The sequence below is a fragment of the Anastrepha ludens genome, chromosome 2, assembly GCF_028408465.1.
Source record: "Anastrepha ludens isolate Willacy chromosome 2, idAnaLude1.1, whole genome shotgun sequence".
Lineage (NCBI taxonomy): Eukaryota > Metazoa > Arthropoda > Insecta > Diptera > Tephritidae > Anastrepha > Anastrepha ludens.
In genome coordinates this window covers 117,246,305-117,268,148 of record NC_071498.1, presented here as the reverse complement: position 1 = coordinate 117,268,148, position 21,844 = coordinate 117,246,305, and the positions used below count along the sequence as shown (strand labels likewise).

The 21,844-nt window shown below is 39.3% G+C and overlaps 2 protein-coding genes across 2 annotated transcripts in view; both read left to right on the top strand.

Moving 5' to 3' along the window:
* The window catches only part of LOC128855181 (sodium/calcium exchanger 1-like), a 125,691-nt gene that overhangs the window by 68,679 nt on the left and 35,168 nt on the right, over positions 1 to 21,844 (top strand). The gene's annotated exons all lie outside the window — the stretch shown is intronic.
* Positions 13,744 to 17,859, top strand: LOC128871930 (uncharacterized). The gene is made up of 4 exons (XM_054114117.1): positions 13,744 to 14,083; positions 14,126 to 15,907; positions 16,094 to 16,765; positions 17,327 to 17,859. The coding sequence occupies exons 1-4, from the start codon at positions 13,744 to 13,746 to the stop codon at positions 17,857 to 17,859; spliced, it is 3,327 nt and encodes a 1,108-aa protein (XP_053970092.1).

Here is a 21,844-nt window from a genome sequence, read left to right as displayed (position 1 = left end):
CGGCCTTTTTCCTTTTATTGCTGAACATTTAATTTTTTTACTACTTGCTTGTGTGCCTGTGTAACTGTCTGAATAATGCTGGCCACAAACATAACAACAAATCTAGCAATCGGTTGAAATTCATTTCGCCGCACATTGTGGATCGGTTGACAAATTTCACTTCACGTTGTTCGCCGCCGAGTAAACCTGGAACGCAAAAATAAAATAATTACGATGTACTTGTATGATAGAATTTAGTATTAGAATGTTGTCATTTTTCCACTCGCGTGTACGAAATCACAAAAGAAGTGACGAAAATCGTCAACTTCGCCAAACACACGCAACCGATTGCAAGAAACAAAAAAATGCTTGTCAACTTTCAGTTTGTTGCAGATTTCAATCGTTCTTCTTCTTCTTAATTGGCGCTGTAACCGCTTACGCGATTTTGGCCGAGTTTAACAAAGCGCGCCAGTCGTTGCTTTCTCGTGCTAACCGGCGCCAGTTGGACACACCAAGTGAAGCCAAGTCCTTCTCCACCTGATCTTTCCAACGCAGAGGAGGCCGCCCTCTTCCTCTGCTACCACCAGCTGGTACCGCATCGAATACTTTCAACGCCGAAGCGTTTGTATCCATTCGGACGACATGACCCAGCCAACGTAGCCGCTGGATCATACAGCTCATCGGTCCATCGTCTGCGATATTCGCCGTTGCCAACGTGCAAAGGTCCAAAAATCTTACGCAGAATCTTTCTCTCGAACACTCCAAGCGTCGCTTCATCGGATGTTGTCATCGTCCAAGCTTCTGCCCCATACGTTAGGACGGGCATGATGAGAGTCTTGTAGAGTGTTAGTTTTGTTCGTCGAGAGAGGACTTTACTGCTCAATTGCCTACTTAGTCCAAAGTAGCACTTGTTGGCAAGAGAGATTCTACGTTGGATTTCAAGGCTGGCATTGTTATCGGTGTTAATGCTGGTTCCTAAATAAACGAAGTCTTTTACAACCTCGAAATTATAACTGTCAACAGTGACGTGGGTGCCGATAGGTGAGTGCGCCGACTGTTTGTTTGATGACAGGAGGTACTTCGTTTTGTCCTCGTTCACCACCAGACCCATTCGCTTTGCCTCTTTATCCAGTTTGGAGAAGGCTGAACTAACAGCGCGGTTGTTAAGGCCGATGATGTCAATATCATCGGCATACGCCAACAATTGTACGCTCTTATAAAATATTGTGCCTGAGCGATTAAGTTCTGCGGCTCGTACGATGCTCTCCAACATCAGGTTAAAGAAGTCACACGACAGCGAGTCACCCTGTCTGAAACCTCGTTTGGTATCAAACGGTTCGGAGAGGTCCTTCCTATTTCTTCTGACGGCGCTGCTGATGTTGAGCAACGTCATCTCACATAGCCGTATTAGTTTTGCGAGGATACCAAATTCAGACATCGCGGCATACAGGTAACTCCTTTCTGTACTGTCGAATGCATCTTTGAATTCGACGAAAAGATGGTGTGTGTCGATTCTCCTTTCATGGGTCTTTTCCAAGATTTGGCGTATTGTGAATATTTGGGCGATGGTAGACTTTCCAGGTCTGAAGCCACACTGATAAAGTCCAATCAGTTGGTTGTCGGTGGGCTTCAGCCTTTCACACAATACGCTCGCTAGAACCTTATAGGCGATATTTAGAAGACTAGTCCCGCGGTAATTGGCACAAATTGCAGGATCGCCCTTCTTATGGATTGGGCAGAGCACACTTAAATTCCAATCGGCAGGCATGCTTTCATCCGACCATATTTTGCATAGGAGCTGATGCATGCACCTTACCAGCTCCTCGCCGCCATGTTTGAATAACTCAGCCGGCAGTCCGTCGGCGCCCGCGACTTTGTTGTTCTTTAGCCGCATTATCGCTATTCTCACGTCGTCATGATCGGGTAGCGGAACGACAATTCCGTCGTCAACGATTGGGGTATCGTGATCTTCACTTTCTCGGTGACATGCGCAGCTGTCACTGTTTAATAGGTTCGAGAAGTGTTCCCTCCATAATTTAAGATTGCTCTGTACGTCAGTCACCAGTTCGCCGTCTTTGTTCTTACAGGAAAACGCCCCGGTCTTAAAACCTTCTGTAAGCCGCCGAACTTTCTGGTAGAATTTTCGGGCGTTGTTCCTGTTGGCCAGCATCTCAAGCTCTTCGCACTCACGTATTTCGCCTCTCGTTTCTTTGCGGCATCCTTTCTTTCTGCGGCAGCATGACATTCCTCGTCGTACCAACTGTTTTTTCAGGCTCGCCGGAATCCGATTTCTTCTTCGGTGGCGGTACGTAGAGAACGAGAAATGTTGCTCCATTATTCGTGCATGCCGGTTTGTTGGGCAGTACTCTCTGAGAGCAGGAGTGAGAGTCGAGTGGCGAATCTTCTGGATGTCTGTTGTGATTGCAGCTTTTCAATGTCGAACATTCTTTGCGTAGGTAGATGCACGTTTTTTGCTGCACAGAGGCGTATGCGCAGTTTGGCTGCTGCAACAAGGTAGTGCTCCGAGTCGGTGTTGGGTCCTCGGATCCCGTACGTACATCTAATACACTAGAAGCGTGTCTTCCATCTATCACAACATGATCGATCTGGTTTCGTGTTTTTCGATCAGGAGACAGCCAGGTGGCTTGGTGAATCTTCTAATGCTGGAATCTGGTGCTGCAGAGTACCATGTTTCGGGCCCCGGCGAAGTCGATCAGCCTCTGTCCGTTACCGGAGGTTTCGTTGTGCAGGCTGAATTTTCCGACTGTGGGACCAAAAGTTCCCTCCTTGCCCACCCTGGCGTTGAAGTCGCCAAGCACGATTTTTATGTCGTGGCGGGGGCAGCGCTCATAGGAACGTTCCAGGCGCTCATAGAAGGAATCTTTGGCCACATCGTCCTTCTCTTCCGTCGGGGAGTGGGCGCAAATTAGCGAGATGTTAAAAAATCGCGCTTTGAAGCGGATTATTGCGAGACGCTCGTCCACCGGAGTGAACGACAGTACTTGGCGACGAAGTCTCTCTCCCACAACAAATCCGACACCGAATTTGCGCTCCTTTACATGGCAGCTGTAGTAGACGTCGCAAGGTCCTATGGTTTTCTTTCCTTGCCCCGTCCATCTCATCTCTTGGATGGCAATGATGTCAGCCTTTACTCTCACGAGGACATCAACCAGCCGGGCAGAGGCACCTTCCCCATTAAGGGACCGGACATTCCAGGTGCATGCCCTCAAATCATAGTCCTTAGTTCGTTTGCAGGGGTCGTCATCAGTATAGGGAGGTCTCATCCGAGGCTTTTTTAAACTTTTCATTGGGGGGGATTTTTAAGTGGCGGGTCCCAAACCCAACGCACAACCAGCTATCCTGGAATGTTTCGCCTTCTCACGTTAGCTCACTCCCGAACGGGTGTTCGGAAGCTACCCAGAGGATACGTGGGCTAATCCCGGCCGTTGTGAGCTGCTTGAACCATATGCAGAAGAATCGTCCTGGCCATTCCCAAGTGAACGGCGATCAGTAACTTTCCCCACTTGCTGTAACCTTAACCATAATATCATATTAACCATAACGATATTTATGTCACCAATTATTGGCGCCACAGCCATAAACAGCTGATATTTACATATACTATCACATTTGTACAGTTCGAGGTGTAAAAACTAAAGAAAAGACAACAACAAGCAACACAACGCAACACCGTGGAACTGGTTATGGTTAAGGCGAAAAACCAAAATTTAATTGGTCTCTATGGTTATGGTTATGACTACGGATCTATGGCATGTCACCTCCAACCGATTACAGTGTTGCGTTTCGGGGTAGTCTAAAATATGAAATGCCGATGACATTGCTTGGACCACCTAGCCTGGCTCTGCAATGCCTAGGAGTACCCACAATGGAGAGAATACAGAGGTGTAGCCAATATCAGACCTTTCGCCGACTCTCAGCAGTATAGAAGAAATCATATTGTGATGAATCAACGCCCGATCGGACGTGTTTCACTAATCGCTGGGCATTTTTTTTAAAGTAATTGTGTTATTAAATGAAATGACATTGTGGGGTTGATCTGACGCAATTATAAGACAGTGGCTTTAAGCTATATATAATATATTAAGGGCAATCTTAGATATAATCTGAACTAAAATAAATAAAGCAACAGAAATATGCCGTGTGTGTGTGGACAAAAGGCTGATCGTTCTCAACCTAAAGTGCAATGTGCTGAATGTCAAGAGTTCTTTCACCTTGGGCTGTGTTAGTATACTTCAGGCAGATTTAGATTTTTTGCTCTCATCTGATAAGCCGTGTTTTTGTTAGACCTGCTATGCTAATAGACGATCATCTAATCGATCTCAGATTTTGAATATTTCTTCGCCCGAAGTGAAAAATAAAGAATGTAGAATTACAAATGAGTTTAACCCAAGAACAAACTACTGTAAAAAAAATGAAGATGGTTCACTCTTAACGGAAAAAAATCAAATCCGCGAAAGGTGGATTAAAGTCTTCAGAAATGGTTGAAGAGCTTACTTTGCAGTAGTTCATGGCGGCTATTAAAGCCCAAAAAACAACAAATCCTGGGGTTTTGACGAGATCCTCCTTACCATATATCAGCTGGTGTGCAAAATCTGGAATGAAGAACGCATGAGAAAGATGTGGGAAATTGGAGTAATTGCCCTCTACATAAAAACGATATAAATTACCGGCCCATAACTCTTTTGAATAACATCTACAAAATATTTTCAAATATTCTAAGCGCTAGACTTAATGCGCACGCATCAGTGGTAGCTACCAGGCTGGTTTTCAAGAGGGAGGATCAACGATTGACATATTTTAGAAAAATCTCGCGAATACGACATTACGACATATAATCTTTTCATAGGCTTCAAATCAGCTTACGACAGCATAATTAGGAACAAGCTCTTCTTAACGATGGCAGAATTCGGTATTCCTGATAAGTTAATACGTATAACACGCTCGACCATGCAGAATGAAAGGAACTTAGTATGAGTTCAGAATAATCCGTCGCGAGTGTTCGCCACCTGGAACGGACTTCGGCAAGGGGATGTGCTCTCATGTCTTCTCTTTAATATTGCCCTTGAAAAGGTTATCAAGGACTCTGGCGTAAACACAAAAGGAACTATTTTATTTAAATCGGTTCACTTGCTGGCTTACGCGGACAACATGGACATAATAGCATCCTCGCTGCCGAGTTTGAAAGAAGCCTTCGCAAGTATTGAGAGAGCAGCAAAATGTATGATCTTAGAAATAAGCGAAGCCAATACTAAAGCGCTAGTTTCAACTCATCGGACTATGTCAGACATAATGTGGGTAAATACTAAAAATCGGTGATTATGGTTTCGAAATAGTGAATGAATTTAATTACCTTGGTGTAGTCAATAATCATGACAACAAAATTTCTGAAGAAATCGGCCACAGAATCCTTATAGTCAACCGTTGCTATTTTTCGCTGTGCCATCACCTAAATAGTCGCCTCCTAGACAGAAAAATAAAGATTTCACTGTATCTCTCAATTATAATTTCCATCTTCCCATACGGTAGTGAAACGTGGACACTCAAAGATGCAGATAAAGAGAAGCTACTGATTTTCGAGAGGAGAATTCTGCGAAAAATTTTTGGCGCGATATGCGATAAAGGCGAGTGGCGAAAACGCTACAATCATAAGATAAGAGTTTATTAAGTAGAAAAACGTTACAATATTTATGTTATCGCACAATTTACAGAATATGATATAAATCTTAATTCTACATCATTATATTTATATATTTATCACAGGTTTGGTTTTTTAAACGATTTTTTCTTTTTTTCGAAGGAAAAACCTCCGCTATACATCTTACAAGCTAGGGTAAATCTATACGCATTTATGTAAGTACCACGGCCTAATTGAACATTAAGAAAGTTCAGTTATTAGCAGATTGTCCGAAAAACTGGAACGAATTTTGAATCTTTTAGTCAAATTTTGTATTTGATCTGACAAAATCTTAGTTTTTGATTCATCATGAAACTTTCTTCTTTCTACAATCATGAAGTCAAAAAACTAAATGCGAATCCATCTGTGAAAACCACAATCATGATCAACAGATTGAGATGATTATGGGCTAACACGGATGACCGCAACAAATATTCTTCGGTAAATTCCACAGACAGAGAAAAAGGGGCCGCCCGCCGCTTAGATGTATTGGGATTTCGGGCATGAAGGACACAGGCACGAAACCAAGGCAATTGGAGGCATATGCTACAGCAGGCGAAGACCCGACCACAGTTGTCCTATCAACAATGATGATAATGATGATGATAGTAATAAGCAACAAATTACATTGTTTGTTGTTGTCAAAGAAATAACTGCGCTTAGAACAGAAAATGGTCGCGTACTAATTCGCTCTTTACACTCTAAACTTGAAGCCAAATATGTCGCTTTCAAAAATAAGGGATTTCTATTTCACCAAACTAATATTTTCAACTTGATTAAGAGTTTTGAAATTTTGAATTTCTTAAATTTTGCATAAAGTTTGACACTTTAAGTAATATGGTTTTTGATGTAATACAAACCATCTTTCTATAATAAATACATTTATTGTGCTATTATTGTGACCAAGTGTGTGTGTGTTAAAAACGGCTTTACTTTTATATTTCAACCGTGCAAAGCAATATTCTTCTATGCTCTCCGATTTCGACTTAGAGTCACTATATATCTACATAAATGTGCAACCATTTGCATGCTTACAAATACATCTTGCAAGTCATACATTTGTTCGAAAATATTTTTAATTTATTTGACAGTCAGCACTTTGTCCTCATTCGGTCGACCCCTGGCTTATTTTATTGATTTATCTCATTTATGTCAAATATATTAATAAACATACAAACATACATATACACGTATTCATATACCTACATATATGTATTATATTCCATATATTGCTCAGTTTCTATTTGGAAAATGCCTGAAATTTAAATTAGTCGACATAAAAGTTTATTTTCAGCTTTGATTGCCAGTTTTTATCTAATGTTTTAATCATTCTTAAGGCGCCATCAGACGTGGTAAGGAAAGTTTTAGCAGGCGTGTTTAAGTGAAGAATTTTAGAAAAAACATAATTTTTCAAGTAACTTTTGATTTCCAAATATTGATGCATACACAAGTTAACTTTCTGCTTTTTGCGAATAAATATAAAATTCCTAGTGTCTTTCCCCCTTCAATAGCGCTCGCTTCTATGGTGCTCTCTGAGAAAGTTAAGTGACTGGAAGTCATTTTTCATAGAGGGCTAACTTGGAAGCCCGACATTGAGAAGATAATTAGAAAGGCAACAGTCGCCTTGAATGGGTGTAAGGGCGCTATCGGCAAAATATGGGGCCTCCCGGTTAAAGTTACATTTTGGTTATATGTAACACAATTATAAAGTCAATTTCATTGTACGGAGTCCTTGTCTGGTGGAACTCGTTGGAAAGGACGACATTAACTAAGAAGCTAGAAAGGGTCTAAGATCTGCTTTTCTTGGAATCAGGGAGGCGCTTCGGACCACACCTACTCTTGCGCTTAGCACTCTGCTGAATGTGGTGTCCGTGGACATCGCAGAGAAAACAGCCGCTGTGCTAAGCTAGTGTTAAGCTACGGACACTCTAGTATTCTTAAAGCTTCAAGTCCATCCCCATGGCGCCGAACCATTCTGCACCTTAGGTTGGTCCGAGCGGGACTTTTTCCATTCATACTCCCCCAAGGGTGGAGTGGGCGATGTACGGGCTGATTGTTTTTACGTTCAAAATTAATCGGGGGAATGCCCGACTTCTCGCTCGATTGCATCCGAATACTTCGATATTAGGCTCATTTGGATTCCCTGTCATAGCTGCATAGAAGAAAACGGCTGATGAACTGGCTAGACAGGGCACTCTGAAGACGATTTCATCGCTCATCAAGAGGATGGAGTCCCTGTGGTCTGCTCCTGGAAAGATGGGCGTCAAGTCAGCGAGCGCTGGGCTACTGGGCAACCGTGCAAATTCGCGAGATCCTTCTGGCCACGGGTAGATCGGGGGTGCTCGGAGGAACTTTTAAGATTAACAAAGCTCTCGACTTTAAAAGGTATCCTTACCGGATATTGTCCGTTAAAAGCTGTCTGGAGGATGAGATGCAATCATGTCAGCACATTCCTCTCAGCTGTCTTGCTCTCGCCGGGTAAAGATTACATATCTGGGCTCTCACTTTTTTGCTACACCTGCGGGCATTGCAGAATTAAATATCACACGCCTGGTGAAATTCATGAGTCGCTTGAAGCAGTTAATACGAACGTAATTAGCTACTGTTAGTTGTTATCCTCTAATATCACAATGGACGAAATTGGATGATTTGTTCAAGTGGGCCCCTTACAAGAGCAGCCATTTATTCTAACCTAACCTATACCATACCAAAACAATGCTTTCTCCAGGCCTTAAAAATAGGCCATAATATCCAACTTCTCTTCAAAAAATTCAATTCGAATTGTTTTTCTCTGAGCTTTTTTGCTGCAAAGGGGTTAAGGCCGGCGGGCCAATTAAAAGGTCAAAAAAATTGTTTTTTTTTTCCTGAAATCAATAGCTTAGATATTCAAGAACATGAGACACAAATTTTCAGAGTTAAATTCCAAGTATTTGCAGAGCTACAGAACCGAGCGTAGTGCGGCGTCGAGCAACCGTGCGCTTATTGTTGTAACTTTGAAGCGCGTTTTCTCGGCTTTTCATTGCAAAAAAACTAAACGAGCTATCCATTTCATTCAAAATGCGTTATCTTCAGTTTTGTTTTCTCTTCTATGTGAAATAAAAAAAAACATCCAAAAACTTCTTTTAAGCGACTTTTTAACCCAGTTGAAGATTTTTTTTGTCCTTGGAAAACCACTTTTTTTCTACCTTCCCCAAAAACTCGAATTTTACGTGTTTCTCCCAATTTTCTTAGTTCACATCGAAGATAATTACATCAAAATTAATTTTTTTTTTTTTTTGTTTTCAGATGAAAATTGCAAGTTGTATCTTGTACAGAAGTTGGATACAGGCGCTCTGGGAATCTATTGATAACTCGGCTTACAATATATTGTTGGAGATTGTACAAATTTTTTTTTTTAGTTCAAATATATATTAAACTATCCCCAAAACTTCGTTTGGCTAATTGTTTTTTTTCTCATCCTACAACGCTTCGCGAAAACTACTGAATTTAGGACATCTAATTGACCCGCCGGCCTTAAGTATCGACTATAGAACAGTTAGTGAAGAGTGTAGAGCTGCCAAAACAACTTGGCTCATGAGAGCGCATTGTCCTGCAAAGGAAACCACCTCGAGTCCATTCTTCTTCTCTTTTTGCACTTTATCCACATTTCACAATCAAAATTGACTACCGAAGATTTTAAATGAACTTTCCCAAATTACTTTTCGGGCATTGAACCAGAAAAGTCAAAATTTTTTGCCAGCAAAATTAGCTCAAAAACATGTATCTTTTTTCATGTCTGAGTGCACCTTTATTCGTGTACACTTTGGAATAAAAGCACACAACATTTGGGAATACACATAAATCAAAAAAAAATTTAATCGTACATCGTAAATTTTATTAAGTATTTTAATTTATCGGTTTTTGCTTTAGTTGTTTTAATTACCATTGCTTTGCAAAAATTTATTACTTGTATTTTTGCTATAATTTACAGACTCCCATAATTTTTCCGTCCAAATCACTTTCTGAAAGTTTATGCGAAATTTTTAATGGTATTGTCACTATGGCACTGGAAAATGTAACTAAACATATATAAATGAGGTTAGTTTTCAGATCTACAAACAGTTGCAGGCAACTAAATGAAACCATCTAGACATTTCTTTCACATTTTCCAAGAACGACACATCTTCTGAAAGAGGGCACGCACTTGTAAATATTGTATAAAAAGGAGCTAAGTTTTGAGAATAAGCCGCATGAGGTAGCGCTTTACTACTCAACTTCCGTCCCCCTTCCTCTGCATGCTTCCTTCGATGTGATGCGCCATTTTCATAAAGGAAATTTACTTTATCTTGCCTAGCTTTACGTTTTTTGAGAGAACCCCGATTCAGTTCGGTATTCCTATTTTGTGGGCCAACACTGACAATTCCACAAGTTCATGTCATCTGAAGATCCCAAAAAGCACAGAAAACTTAATGGTATTTCGGCACCAATATCCTGCTCAGAAAATTCCTCCACCTGTCTCGCCGAAATCAGTTTATTCGTTCCGGAGATTAGCTTATTCGAACAGGCAAATAGACTGGCAAAGTTAAGTTAAGGTAATGCTGAGCTGTCGCACATAAATATTTGAACAGAATAAACAAGAAAGTTTATTTCTATTTATCGAAATTATAAGTTTTCGCCCCCTCTTAGTCATACCCTTTAGGATACTCTTCCATCCATCACTGTTTGGCACAATTTTAGTGCGGTCATAAACAAGTGAGGTATGTGTAAGTGAGTTGCCGAACTTTTTGGAAGCCCAATTAAGATCGCCCAAGCAGAAATAAATTAAAATCCACTTTATTTTGCCAACGACTGAATGAGAAAGTTGAATAGTGCGAAAATCGTCCATACAGAACTCGTCCATACTGATTTAATGACAAAGGAGCACGTAAAACGCTCTTCATTAGCCAAAAAAATCAACAAAATCGGCCAAAGTTTGCAAACGATTGCATTTTTACATGGGCTCCAGTTTTTGGGACGAAGTGGTATTTGCTTACAAGTCGAAATTTAACCAGTTTGGCTCCGACAGCCCGCAGCGCAGTCCGTCATGTTCATATGACGCAGGGCAAATACCGAATTGCAGAAAAAACACTTAAAGGCATCAATGAAGCACGGGCACGGTGGGCACGTCATGGTTTGGGCTTGTATGTCAGTAGTGGGAGTTGGTAACTTGACGGTCATAGAAGATGCGACGGACAAAAGATCTACCATAATCTATCCTAAGCTACTTCAAATTGCGATTCCGTTCGTATTTTCGGTTTTATTAAGGCACTGGTACGAAGCATAAGTGGGGCATTGTTCATTCGTGGCTAATATGGAATTGTCCCCATTTAATGGCTCCGCTTGAACGATGCGCTGTATGAGCTTTACAACTGCATAGACATAGCGCAGCGAATAAAGATCCAGTGGATACGCTGGCTACGTAATGTCGACCGAGTAGATACAAACGCTCCGGTTCTGAAAGTAACCGATGCGGTACCAGCTGGTGGTAGCAGAGGAAGAGGAAGGCCTCCTCTGCGTTGGAAAAATCAGGTGGAGAAGCACTTGGCTTCACTCGTCCAAAATCGCGTAAGTGATTATTGCGCCAATTAAAAAGAAAAAGAATGACTTCACCGGCTAAATCACCTGGCTTGAATGTGATAGAGAATTTTTGGACGATACCAGATCAAAATATACGCAAACTTAAAACTTTGAGCAGTAACGATATAACACATACGCTTTAGCGGAGGGATGGATAAAAATTAGGTTCGAAGCTAAAAGGAATTTAGTTCAGTCGATGGCAAAAAGGTAGGGATCGGTAATAAGTATGGAAGGAGGACATAAAAACTACCGAAATCAAAGTTTTCCGGCATGGTAGTAGTCGTAGCATCGCTCAGAAGCTAAAGATTGACCATAAAACAGTTTTAAACCATTTACGCAAAAATAATGGACGTTTTTTTCTTCAAACCAATATTTATAACCTTTTCAAGTTCTATCTCGTAACAGTTCAGAATTTTGCAACCTTTGAAAAACGAATATCCTTTAAAAAAGCTTGCCATAAAAGCCAATACCACTCCATACGGAAAATGAAAATTCAGGTTGAACCACAAAACATAAGAGACGCCTCGTTTCAAACCTGGCAGGGTACGCCACATTATTTTAATGAAGCTATTTTTTAAAATCCTGCATATTTAGGGAAATAAAATTCATAGATATGGATTTTGTTAAATAAATATTATATGAAAATTCTTTCAATTTAAGTGTTCATCTGTTTCGACCACAAAATTTGCTCTTAATCTGACAGGAGAAGTGTGTGAAACATTTTACTGCCAGAAGATGATAACTGAACTATGGCATTTATCCTTATGTGAGCTTATAGCAATAAGCCTAGCTAAACGTACATTTGTGCACATTTGCATATATAAAAGCACTCTTATATGCACCTTCGTAAACATGAGATCCGACAAAAGAGTCTTGTTAAGCGCACACTAAAGCACAGCACCCACACAAATACTCCCACAATTCTACTTATGTATGTGCCGAGCAAACTGAAGCAGCTTGTCAGCAAAGACGTCCAATCCAATGTATGCACAGCTGGCGACTAACAACAACATAAAAGGAAAGAAAAAACAACAATAAGCATACAGAAAAATTATATCACTATTTGTAAGAAATTAAGCTATCGCCTTTAGGCTTAATATTGTGACTTCCACTTTCTAAGAAATGTCAAATGATTGCTAGACAGTCTCTTAGAATGTTAACGTAAGCCTTTCGTATGAGTTCTACTACCCGAAAAGGATTTCCTTCAATCAACAAGTGCAATTTCCCCTTTGCGTGTATTTCCATAGTTAAAATTGTATTCATTTGAAGTTTGCGAATATTCAATCCTAATTTGAGAAATATCAATAAAGATTTTGCCTAATTTTCGAAAAATGTATAGCTTAGAATACAACCTGGCTGTCAATAAATAGCCTCACTAAGAATTTTTAATCTAAAAAAAATTATGTTTACTGTGGAACGTAGAAGGAATTGCGAAATTTTCGTCCCAGAAAACCAGATTTATAAATTCCATCTATGAGGCGGCGCGAAATTAATCATCCAGTTTTGTTTTGAATAACATTTTTGATACATAAAAAAAAAATTTTGAGTGATGGAAATTTTTGTTTTGACTTTGCTTGTCTATAATGCAATTGCCGGACACCTCAGAACGAGATATCAGAATATTTCCGCCAAGGCATAGTGACATACTCTCATCACGCGGCTACGTTCCGAAAATATTGCATATTTCATATGAGAAAAGAACAATAAGAATTCATTCCTTCCACAAATTATATTTTGAATACGAAAGTTAACTTGTATATTTTGCGCCTGCGCAACACTACGTTTGATGAACTGTAATATTACATTTTATTGAACTTAGAATGTTTTATATTTTATTTGTTCCTTTTTTAGTTAGTCACAAAATGTGCCTGCGATGATTTATTACGATTTCCGACGTGGTTTATCGAGATAGAAGTGCATTGATAAATTTACTTCGACTTTTAGCGAACGAGCTTGACACAACGAGTCCCAACCTGGCCGTCGTTCCTCTCAGAATGAATTTCGTGAAGGGCGTCCAAAAACGTTTGTTGTGTCAGAAACAATCTACATCATCAATTGATAACGCAAGATCGTCATGAAATATATCAATAATAGGATCCGCATACATTCAATATTGCATGAAGATTTGACCGTCAAGAAGATTTGTTTTCGTTGGATGCGGTATAATTAGACAATTGCCCAAAAAACAAGACTCGAGTCGATTATACATTTATATATATACTATATATATATGTGACAAATGGCAACCCTGCGAGGAGCAGAAGTCAGCAGTGAACAAGCAAGCAGTTATTGTGAAGCCGCCGTAAAGCAACGACGTTCAGTTTTGACAATACAAACGCTGTAAACTATAAGTTTTATTCTTCATTTTTTACCGAAATACAAATTTAACAATTACTCATTGTTTCATTTTTACATGGGGGCTCAACCTCTGAACAAAATACTGTGAAAAAGTCGAAGCAGGAGAATGTTCGAGAATGCCTATATGTAGATCAAGCAAAAAGAAGTGTAAAGCAGCAACAGAAGTTCAGTTAGAAGTCGAAGAGAAAAAAGTAGAACCGAAACCGGTAGAAGTTCAGTTGGAAGTTGAAAAAAGTGGGAAGTCGCAAGCAACAAAAAAGAGTCAAGAAGAAGGGGAAGAAGACGATTCGAAGCTAAAGTCAGCAGCAAAAATTTCAGTGGAAGTTGAGAAAATTGGATTAAAGTTGATAGAGTCTGAAGATTTTAACGTGAACAATATGCAGTCAACATCAAGTGTATGCAGTAATTCGGCGAATTCAGTTGAATTTCTCGAAATGTTAAGAATTCTAGAAGCCAGTAGGAGCGTAACAGTCGAACAATTTGCATAAATTATACCAGATTATGACGGTATAACAGTTCCAATCAGAACGTGGCTGGAGAATTTCAACGAAAATGCGTCTGCGTACGATTTAACGGAAAAACAGAAGTATGTGAATGCAAGAAATAAGATGAGAGGAACAGCCAAATTATTCCTCGAAACAGTCAGCGTCTCAAACTATGAAGCTTTATGTGAAGCACTAGTCGAAGAGTTTGACGTGATACTTAGCAGTGCCGACGTTCATCAGAAGTTGATACAACGGAAAAAGAGAAATGAAGAGAATTTTCACGAGTACGTACTTCAAATGAGGAAGCTAGCAGCGCTAGGAACGGTGGAAGATGAATCAGTCATTCGATATATCGTGGATGGTCTAAAGGTACGTGACGACTTGAAATACCCTTTATATAGCGCCAAAACTTTTAAAGAGCTGCGAGATCGTTTCGAAGTTATACAGCAGATGAGCGGCAATCAAATCAACAACCTGGTAGAGCAAAAGCAAAACTACGCGAAGCCAGCGCAGAAGGGCAGAGACGGCGGCAGCGAACTGCGTGGAGTTTCGAAACAACATTGTTTCAACTGCGGGTCAACTTCACACATACGGTCACAATGCGAAGCAGAGACAAAATGTTTCAAGTGCAATGGTAGTGGGCACATTGCAAAAAATTGTGACAAATCGAACGGGAAGAGGACAGTAAGCATAATAACGAATGACAAGAGAAACAAGAGAATGCAGATCAACAACAAATATTTTTCATGTCTGATTGATACTGGCGCAGATGTATCGCTGATGCAGCAAACTGTGTATGAGAAACATTTTAGCAATTTGGAATTGAGTAAAAGTTCGGCGAAATTGTATGGTTTGGGAAATGTAACAACTACGGTTAAAGGTGCACTCAAAGCAGAAGTTTTGGTGGATAAGATAAAATCCGATCATACATTCCTTGTTATAGCTGACAGCAATATAAGTTGCGAGGTGATTGTGGGCTACGATTTCATTCAGCAATTCCAATTGGAATTTAATTCCGATGGGTATTTTTTTTCTGGAAAAATTGATCAGAAGCACGATGGGACATTTCAGTGTGTATACAATGTTGTAGAATCGGGGCACGAAATTGACGTTGCACCACAGTACAGAGAAGTTGTAATGAAATTAATCAATAATTATAAACCGGTTGCTAACCCTGCTGTACACCCTATTCAATTAAGAATTGTAACAAAGGGAAATCTACTAAACTTTAATGAGAGTCCAACTCGAATGTCAGGAGCAGAGCGTGGCGTTGTTAAAAAGCAAATTGAGGAATGGTTAGAAAAGGGTATAGTGCGTGAATCCACTGCAAATATAGCTAGCAAAGTCGTTCTAGCAAAAAAGAAAGATGGCAGTTATCGTGTTTGCATAGATTATAGGAAACTGAATGCCAATGTTTTAAAAGACCGATTCCCTGTACCGATTATTGACGAGGTTTTAGAGAAAATGCAGTCAGCTAGATTTTTTTCAGTGATGGACCTGAAAAATGGTTTTTTCCACGTCCCTATCGAAGAAAGTAGCCAAAAGTTCACGGCATTCGTTACGAAAGAGGGTTTATATGAATTTACTAGGGCACCATTTGGTTTCTGCAACTCACCTGCGGTGTTCGTTCGGTACGTTATGTATATTTTTCAGCAGCTTATAAACGAGGGAATAATGGAAATGTATGTAGACGACATAGTAGTTTTTGGTCAAACAAGCGATGAATGCCTTACAAATGTGCGAAAAGTGTTGCAAACAGCAGAACCTTACGGCTTGCAAATTAAATGGGCTAAGTGTAAGTTCTTAAGACATAAAATAAGCTTCTTGGGGCACGAAATTCAGAATGGCAACATATGGCCTGGTAAAGATAAAATAAAAGCTGTTAAAAATTTTCCTATGCCGAAAAATATTAGAGGAGTTCAAGCGTTTTTAGGATTAACTGGATATTTTAGAAAGTTTATCCAAAATTATGCAACTAAAGCTAGGCCACTAACGCAGTTATTGAAAAAAGATGCAGCATTTGTAATGGGTGTCACAGAACAGCAAGCAGTACAGAAGTTGAAGGCAGCACTTACTCAAGACCCCGTTTTAAAGATTTTCAAACAAAACGGAAAAACTCAACTTCATGTCGATGCATCAAAGCATGGCTTTGGGGCAACATTGGTGCAGCAGCATGAGAGCAAGTGGCATCCGGTGTTTTACTGGAGCCGAAAGACGTCACCACAAGAAGAAAAACTTCACAGTTACTTTCTGGAAGTGAAGGCAGCATATCTAGCGACGAAACGTCTTCGTCATTATTTGATGGGTATACGGTTCGACTTAATAACAGATTGCGCAGCGTTTAAGCAGACAGCTGCCAAAAAAGATGTGCCACGTGAAGTAGTTCAGTGGCTCATGTACTTACAAGATTTTGATTTTAATATTGAGCATCGTTCAGCAGATAGAATGAAACACGTAGATACCTTAAGCCGCTATCCGGTTATGGTAATCGAGTCACACATAAAAGCAAAAATTCGTAAAGCGCAGCAAAATGATGAACATCTGAAGGCAGTAACTGCAGTTCTCGAACAGAAACCTTACGCTGACTATGTTTTGAAAAACGGAGTTTTATTTACACAATTAAAGGGCCTAGAACTGCTCGTTGTACCACGAAGTATGGAAAAGGAAATTATAAGAAATGTTCATAACTTCGGCCATTTCGGCACACAAAAAACGATTCACGTAATTCAACAAGATTATTTTATACCGCATCTCGAAAAAAAGGTAGCGCAGCATATTTCGAATTGTATTGAGTGCATAGTACATAATCGAAAGTTGGGAAAGCAAGAGGACTTCCTGCATTGTATTGACAAGGGTGACTCTCCACTGTCTACTATCCATATAGACCATTTGGGAATTTTAGATCCTACGGCGAAGAATTATAAGTATATTTTTGCGATTGTTGATGGATTTTCGAAATTTGTTTGGATATTTCCGACCAGGTCAACGGACGCAGAGGAAGCAGTAAAGCATTTAAAAACATGGACTACAACATTTGGGAATCCGCAACGAATTGTGAGCGACAGAGGATCAGCTTTTTTATCAAATTTATTTAAAGATTTCTGCAAGGAAAATAAAATTGAGCATATTGCAATAACAACGGGTGTCCCGAGAGGCAACGGACAAATTGAACGCGTCAATAGGGTTATACTTTCTGTGTTGGCAAAATTGTCAGCTAATAATTCAGCCAAATGGTATAATTATACAGCGATGGTGCAAAAAGCGATTAACGCACATGTTCATACAACAACAAAATTTACACCGTACGAAATTATGTTTGGTGTAAAAATGAGAAACGAAATGTCTGCCGATGTAATTAAGTTGCTCCAAGATGAAATGTTGGTCGCATTCCAAGGGGATCGCAACAAACTAAGAGAAGAGGCTCGAATCAATATCCAAGCCGCCCAAGAAGTGTATAAACGAAATTTCGACAGGAGGCGTAAAAGTAGTCAGGGATATCAAAAGGCGGATTTGGTGGCGATAAAAGTAACACAGTTTTCAGATAAAAAGTTGGGGAACAAGTTCATCGGGCCTTATAGCGTGGTCAAAGATAAAGGTAATGGGCGGTACGAGGTTGAAAAAGCAGCCGATTTCGCTGGGCCGCACCTTACTTCTACCAGCGTCGACAATATGAAGCTTTGGGCGCATTATGCAGCTGAGAACGACGGGTCATCTGGGACAGATGACGAACAGGATGACCGAATGTGACAAATGGCAACCCTGCGAGGAGCAGAAGTCAGCAGTGAACAAGCGAGCAGTTATTGTGAAGCCGCCGTAAAGCAACGACGTTCAGTTTTGACAATACAAACGCTGTAAACTATAAGTTTTATTCTTCATTTTTTACCGAAATACAAATTTAACAATTACTCATTGTTTCATTTTTACATATATATATTATATATATATACATATATATATATATATATATACATATATATGTATATATATATATATATATATTGGCGTGTACACCCTTTCTGGGTGTTTGTCCGAGCCTCTCCTCATTTTTTGTGATGTCCGTCTTGATGTTGTTCCACAAATGGAGGGGCCTGCAGTTTCCAGCCGACTCCAAACGGCAGATATTTTTTATGAGGAGCCTTTTCATGGCAGAAATACACTGGGAAGTTTGTATTGCCGAGGGGCAACCGCTAATAGAAAAAACTTTTTCTTAATTTTGGTGTTTCACAGAGATTCGAGCCTACGTTCTGTCTGAATTCTGAATGGTAGTCGCGCATCAATCCATTCAGCTACGGCGGCCGATGTAAAGAAATATTGAAGAATTTCAGTCGCGGTGGTTCAAAACACATCTATGATATCATAACAGGTGACAATCTTGGATCTTTGCGTATGAGTGGAAAACAAAACAGCAATCGGTAGTATTTGTATTCCAAGACGAACTTAATCCAAAAAAAATTTGTTCGCGGAAGAAGCACCTAAAAGCAAATGATTGCCTGTTTTTCACATACTCTGGTCATGACACAACTGTGCCACTAGGGAAACTTAAAACAGTCAATTCCGAGTGGCTCACAACATTTGTTTGCCAGAACTTATCGGAAAATTTAGGAAAACCAACCGCCCAAGGCGAATCATCCTCCACTAAGACAATGCGAACTTATTGTTGTTGTTGTTGTTGTGGTTGTAGCAGGTTAAACATTCCTCATATATGTACGGAGAATGCTACAGAATTATTAGTTCTTGGCCGGATATAAATCCTGGTCATTCCGGTGACATAGAACCGACTGTCGTGGAAACGGCAATGCGAGCGTTCACGTATCGGCTCCCACAAGAAAGTTTCTGAGTACTCAAAATTTAATTTATGGGTCATCCACCTTAAAGCCATGATTTGGCATCTAATGATTTCTTTTGGTTCCCGAGCATCAAAAATAAAACTCGAAGTCAACATTTTCCAACATTTGAAGAAACTGTTGAAACCTTTAGGCAGCTCGGTTTGGAGGTATTCACTTCTGAGTGGCCAGGGTGCTTTGAAAATTGGTTCAAGCGAATGCAGCAGTGTATTGACTTCCAAGGAGAATATTTTAAAGAGCCATACGACAATTTTTATTATTATTTTATAGCGTTTAATAATAAAATTCCATTAAAAAATACCTCAGTTTTTTTGTATCAATTAAAGTTTTTGACGAATTTCATATTACAGGTAAACTAATATAAAATAAAATGGGCAACGTTAACTCTCACATTTTGCAAAGGGTAGAAAATAATACGGTCACGGCAGAAGATTATAGCAACCGCCGTAGCCAAATGGGCTGGTGCGTGACTATCATTCCGCAGTGCGTAGGTTTGCACTTTTGCCCTGTTAGAGTGCAACACTTTGAGAAAAGAACACCCAACCTTATGAATATAATGAGAATAGAACGTGAAAATATGACAGCCCTGGCGCTGGAACGAATAAAGGAAATATTATTTCGAGAAGAGGAAGCGCTTTAGTTTAAAATTACATTGGATATTTTTAGAAGCATTTTCAAAGGGTATCAAAAAAACTATTTATATATCAGAGCATTAACGCGGCACTGCTCTACTTGTCACCACACAAGTGTTTACTGGGTATGCCCACAGGCAGCATACGGCATCTTGCAATAATAAGCCGAGTAACACTTGGAATGCTTTGGGCGCCTCACATTCGCTTGTCGCAGTATTTTGATGTTGACGTGTGACTGCAGGTGTGCAAATGTGTCTGACAGCGTTCTCATGAACGCAAATACTCGTAGCAGTCCATGAAACACTAAATCGCCCACCAACACCACACAACACACATACACGAAAATATTTGTTGTAGATGTATATTTTTAAACACGTGCATGTGTTTACTATAAGCGCCTGCTTGAAGTCTAAATGCTTACTTGCGGGCTGTTCCTAGATAATGCATTATTTTGAAATAGCTTTGCTCAAAGCCATATACACATGCACACACGTGTATATAAACTTGTGTTTGTGTAAACGTTTATGCGCTTGGTAATAATATCTATGTGTCACTGGGTTTTATTGATTTGCGCAGCACAGTTCTTAAATATTTCAGAGAAACTTGCGCATTTTTAAATCTTACGATTTCATTCAACAAAATGTGCATTTATCCAACTAATTTATGACTAATTTTTTGTTGGCAATTCCAAAAACACATAAAAAATACAATTGCCGGACGTGAAATATTACTCTGCTGGCATAAAAAAAAGCCAGCAATTTAGATGCATTAAAAGACATAAATCGCGTCATTTCTGTAGTTGGTGATTATTTTGTATCTACATATGTATGTATGTAAGTATACCGCGCAAAACCTCTATAGTACCACAACATTTTAAACCACTTTTCCTTTGTGTTTTTAATTTTCATTGATTTTTTATAAAAACTTAGTTCATTTTGCCATAAATTTAATATAAATCAAACCTTCAAACTTTATATAATATTTATAAAAATTCGAAAAATTTTCATCAAAATTTCAAACTATTTAATCAGAATTAAAACAAAAATTGGGTACGCAGTTTTGTAGCCAATTAAAATATAATAAAAGGAAATGCAAGTTTAAAATAGCTCGATATTTTTATTCATTAATTTTTCTGCGGTTTTGCCTATTTTCTCCATATGACAAATACACAACATTTTACTAAAATTTAATGTGCTATGCAATTCCGACCCAAATTTTTTTTTTTAATCTGATTAAACATTTTCATGTTTTGATGAAAACTTACCGAATATTTATAAATCTCGAACAAAGCTCGAAATTTTGATTTATATAATATTTTCTATAGAATGAAATATATTTTTATAAAAAATAAAACAAATGGAAAGTAGTTAAAACTGATGAACACAAAATAGTTTGTTCCATAAATTTGGTGGTTCGATAAGAGAGAGCGTTGCTACTAGCCCAAAATTTGTTTTTGTTATGTTGGTTACTCTCCATCTGGACGTACGTGAAGTTTCATTACAATTTGTCAATTCATTCTCTGTTTACGAGCTATTTACCTGTGGGCAAAAAGTAAGGTGAATTTATTTGAGATTAAATTAAATTTGGGATTAAAATTTAGCTCTAGTTATTTTTTTCATGAGTTGGCAGCACTGTTAATAACGTCTGGGCCAACTTTCATGTGAATGTCATTGTCAGTAATATATTTACGCTTGTGTTTGCCAAACGACCAAAAGTGCATTTTTCGATTTTTACAATGTCTGATTTGATTGAGCAGAGAAGTGCCATCAAATTTTGTTTGCGGAATAAAATTTCGGCTGCGGAAACGTTTAGCATATTGCAGAAGGCATTTGGTGATTCGACCATGTCGCAGAAAAATGTACATAAGTGGTAAAAAGACTTCAAAGAGGGTCGAGAACGTGTTGATGACTTGGAGCACTCCGGACGACCATCGACGTCAACAGATGACCAACACGTCAATAAAGTGAAGGAGTTAGTGTTCAAAAATCGTCGGTTGACTGTTAAAGACCTTACTGATATGATCGGAATATCAGAAGGATCTGTGAAAACCATTTTGAAAGACTATTTGGGCCTACGAAAAGTCAAATCTCGTTTGGTACCGAAAACTCTCAATTTCTTGGAAAAAAGTCGTCGCGTTGATGTGTGTGAAACAATGCTTTCAGACTATCAGGACAAGCTCAAATGCATCATTACGGGAGATGAGACTTGGATTTATGCTTACGACCCTGAAACAACCGACCAATCAAGCGAATATCG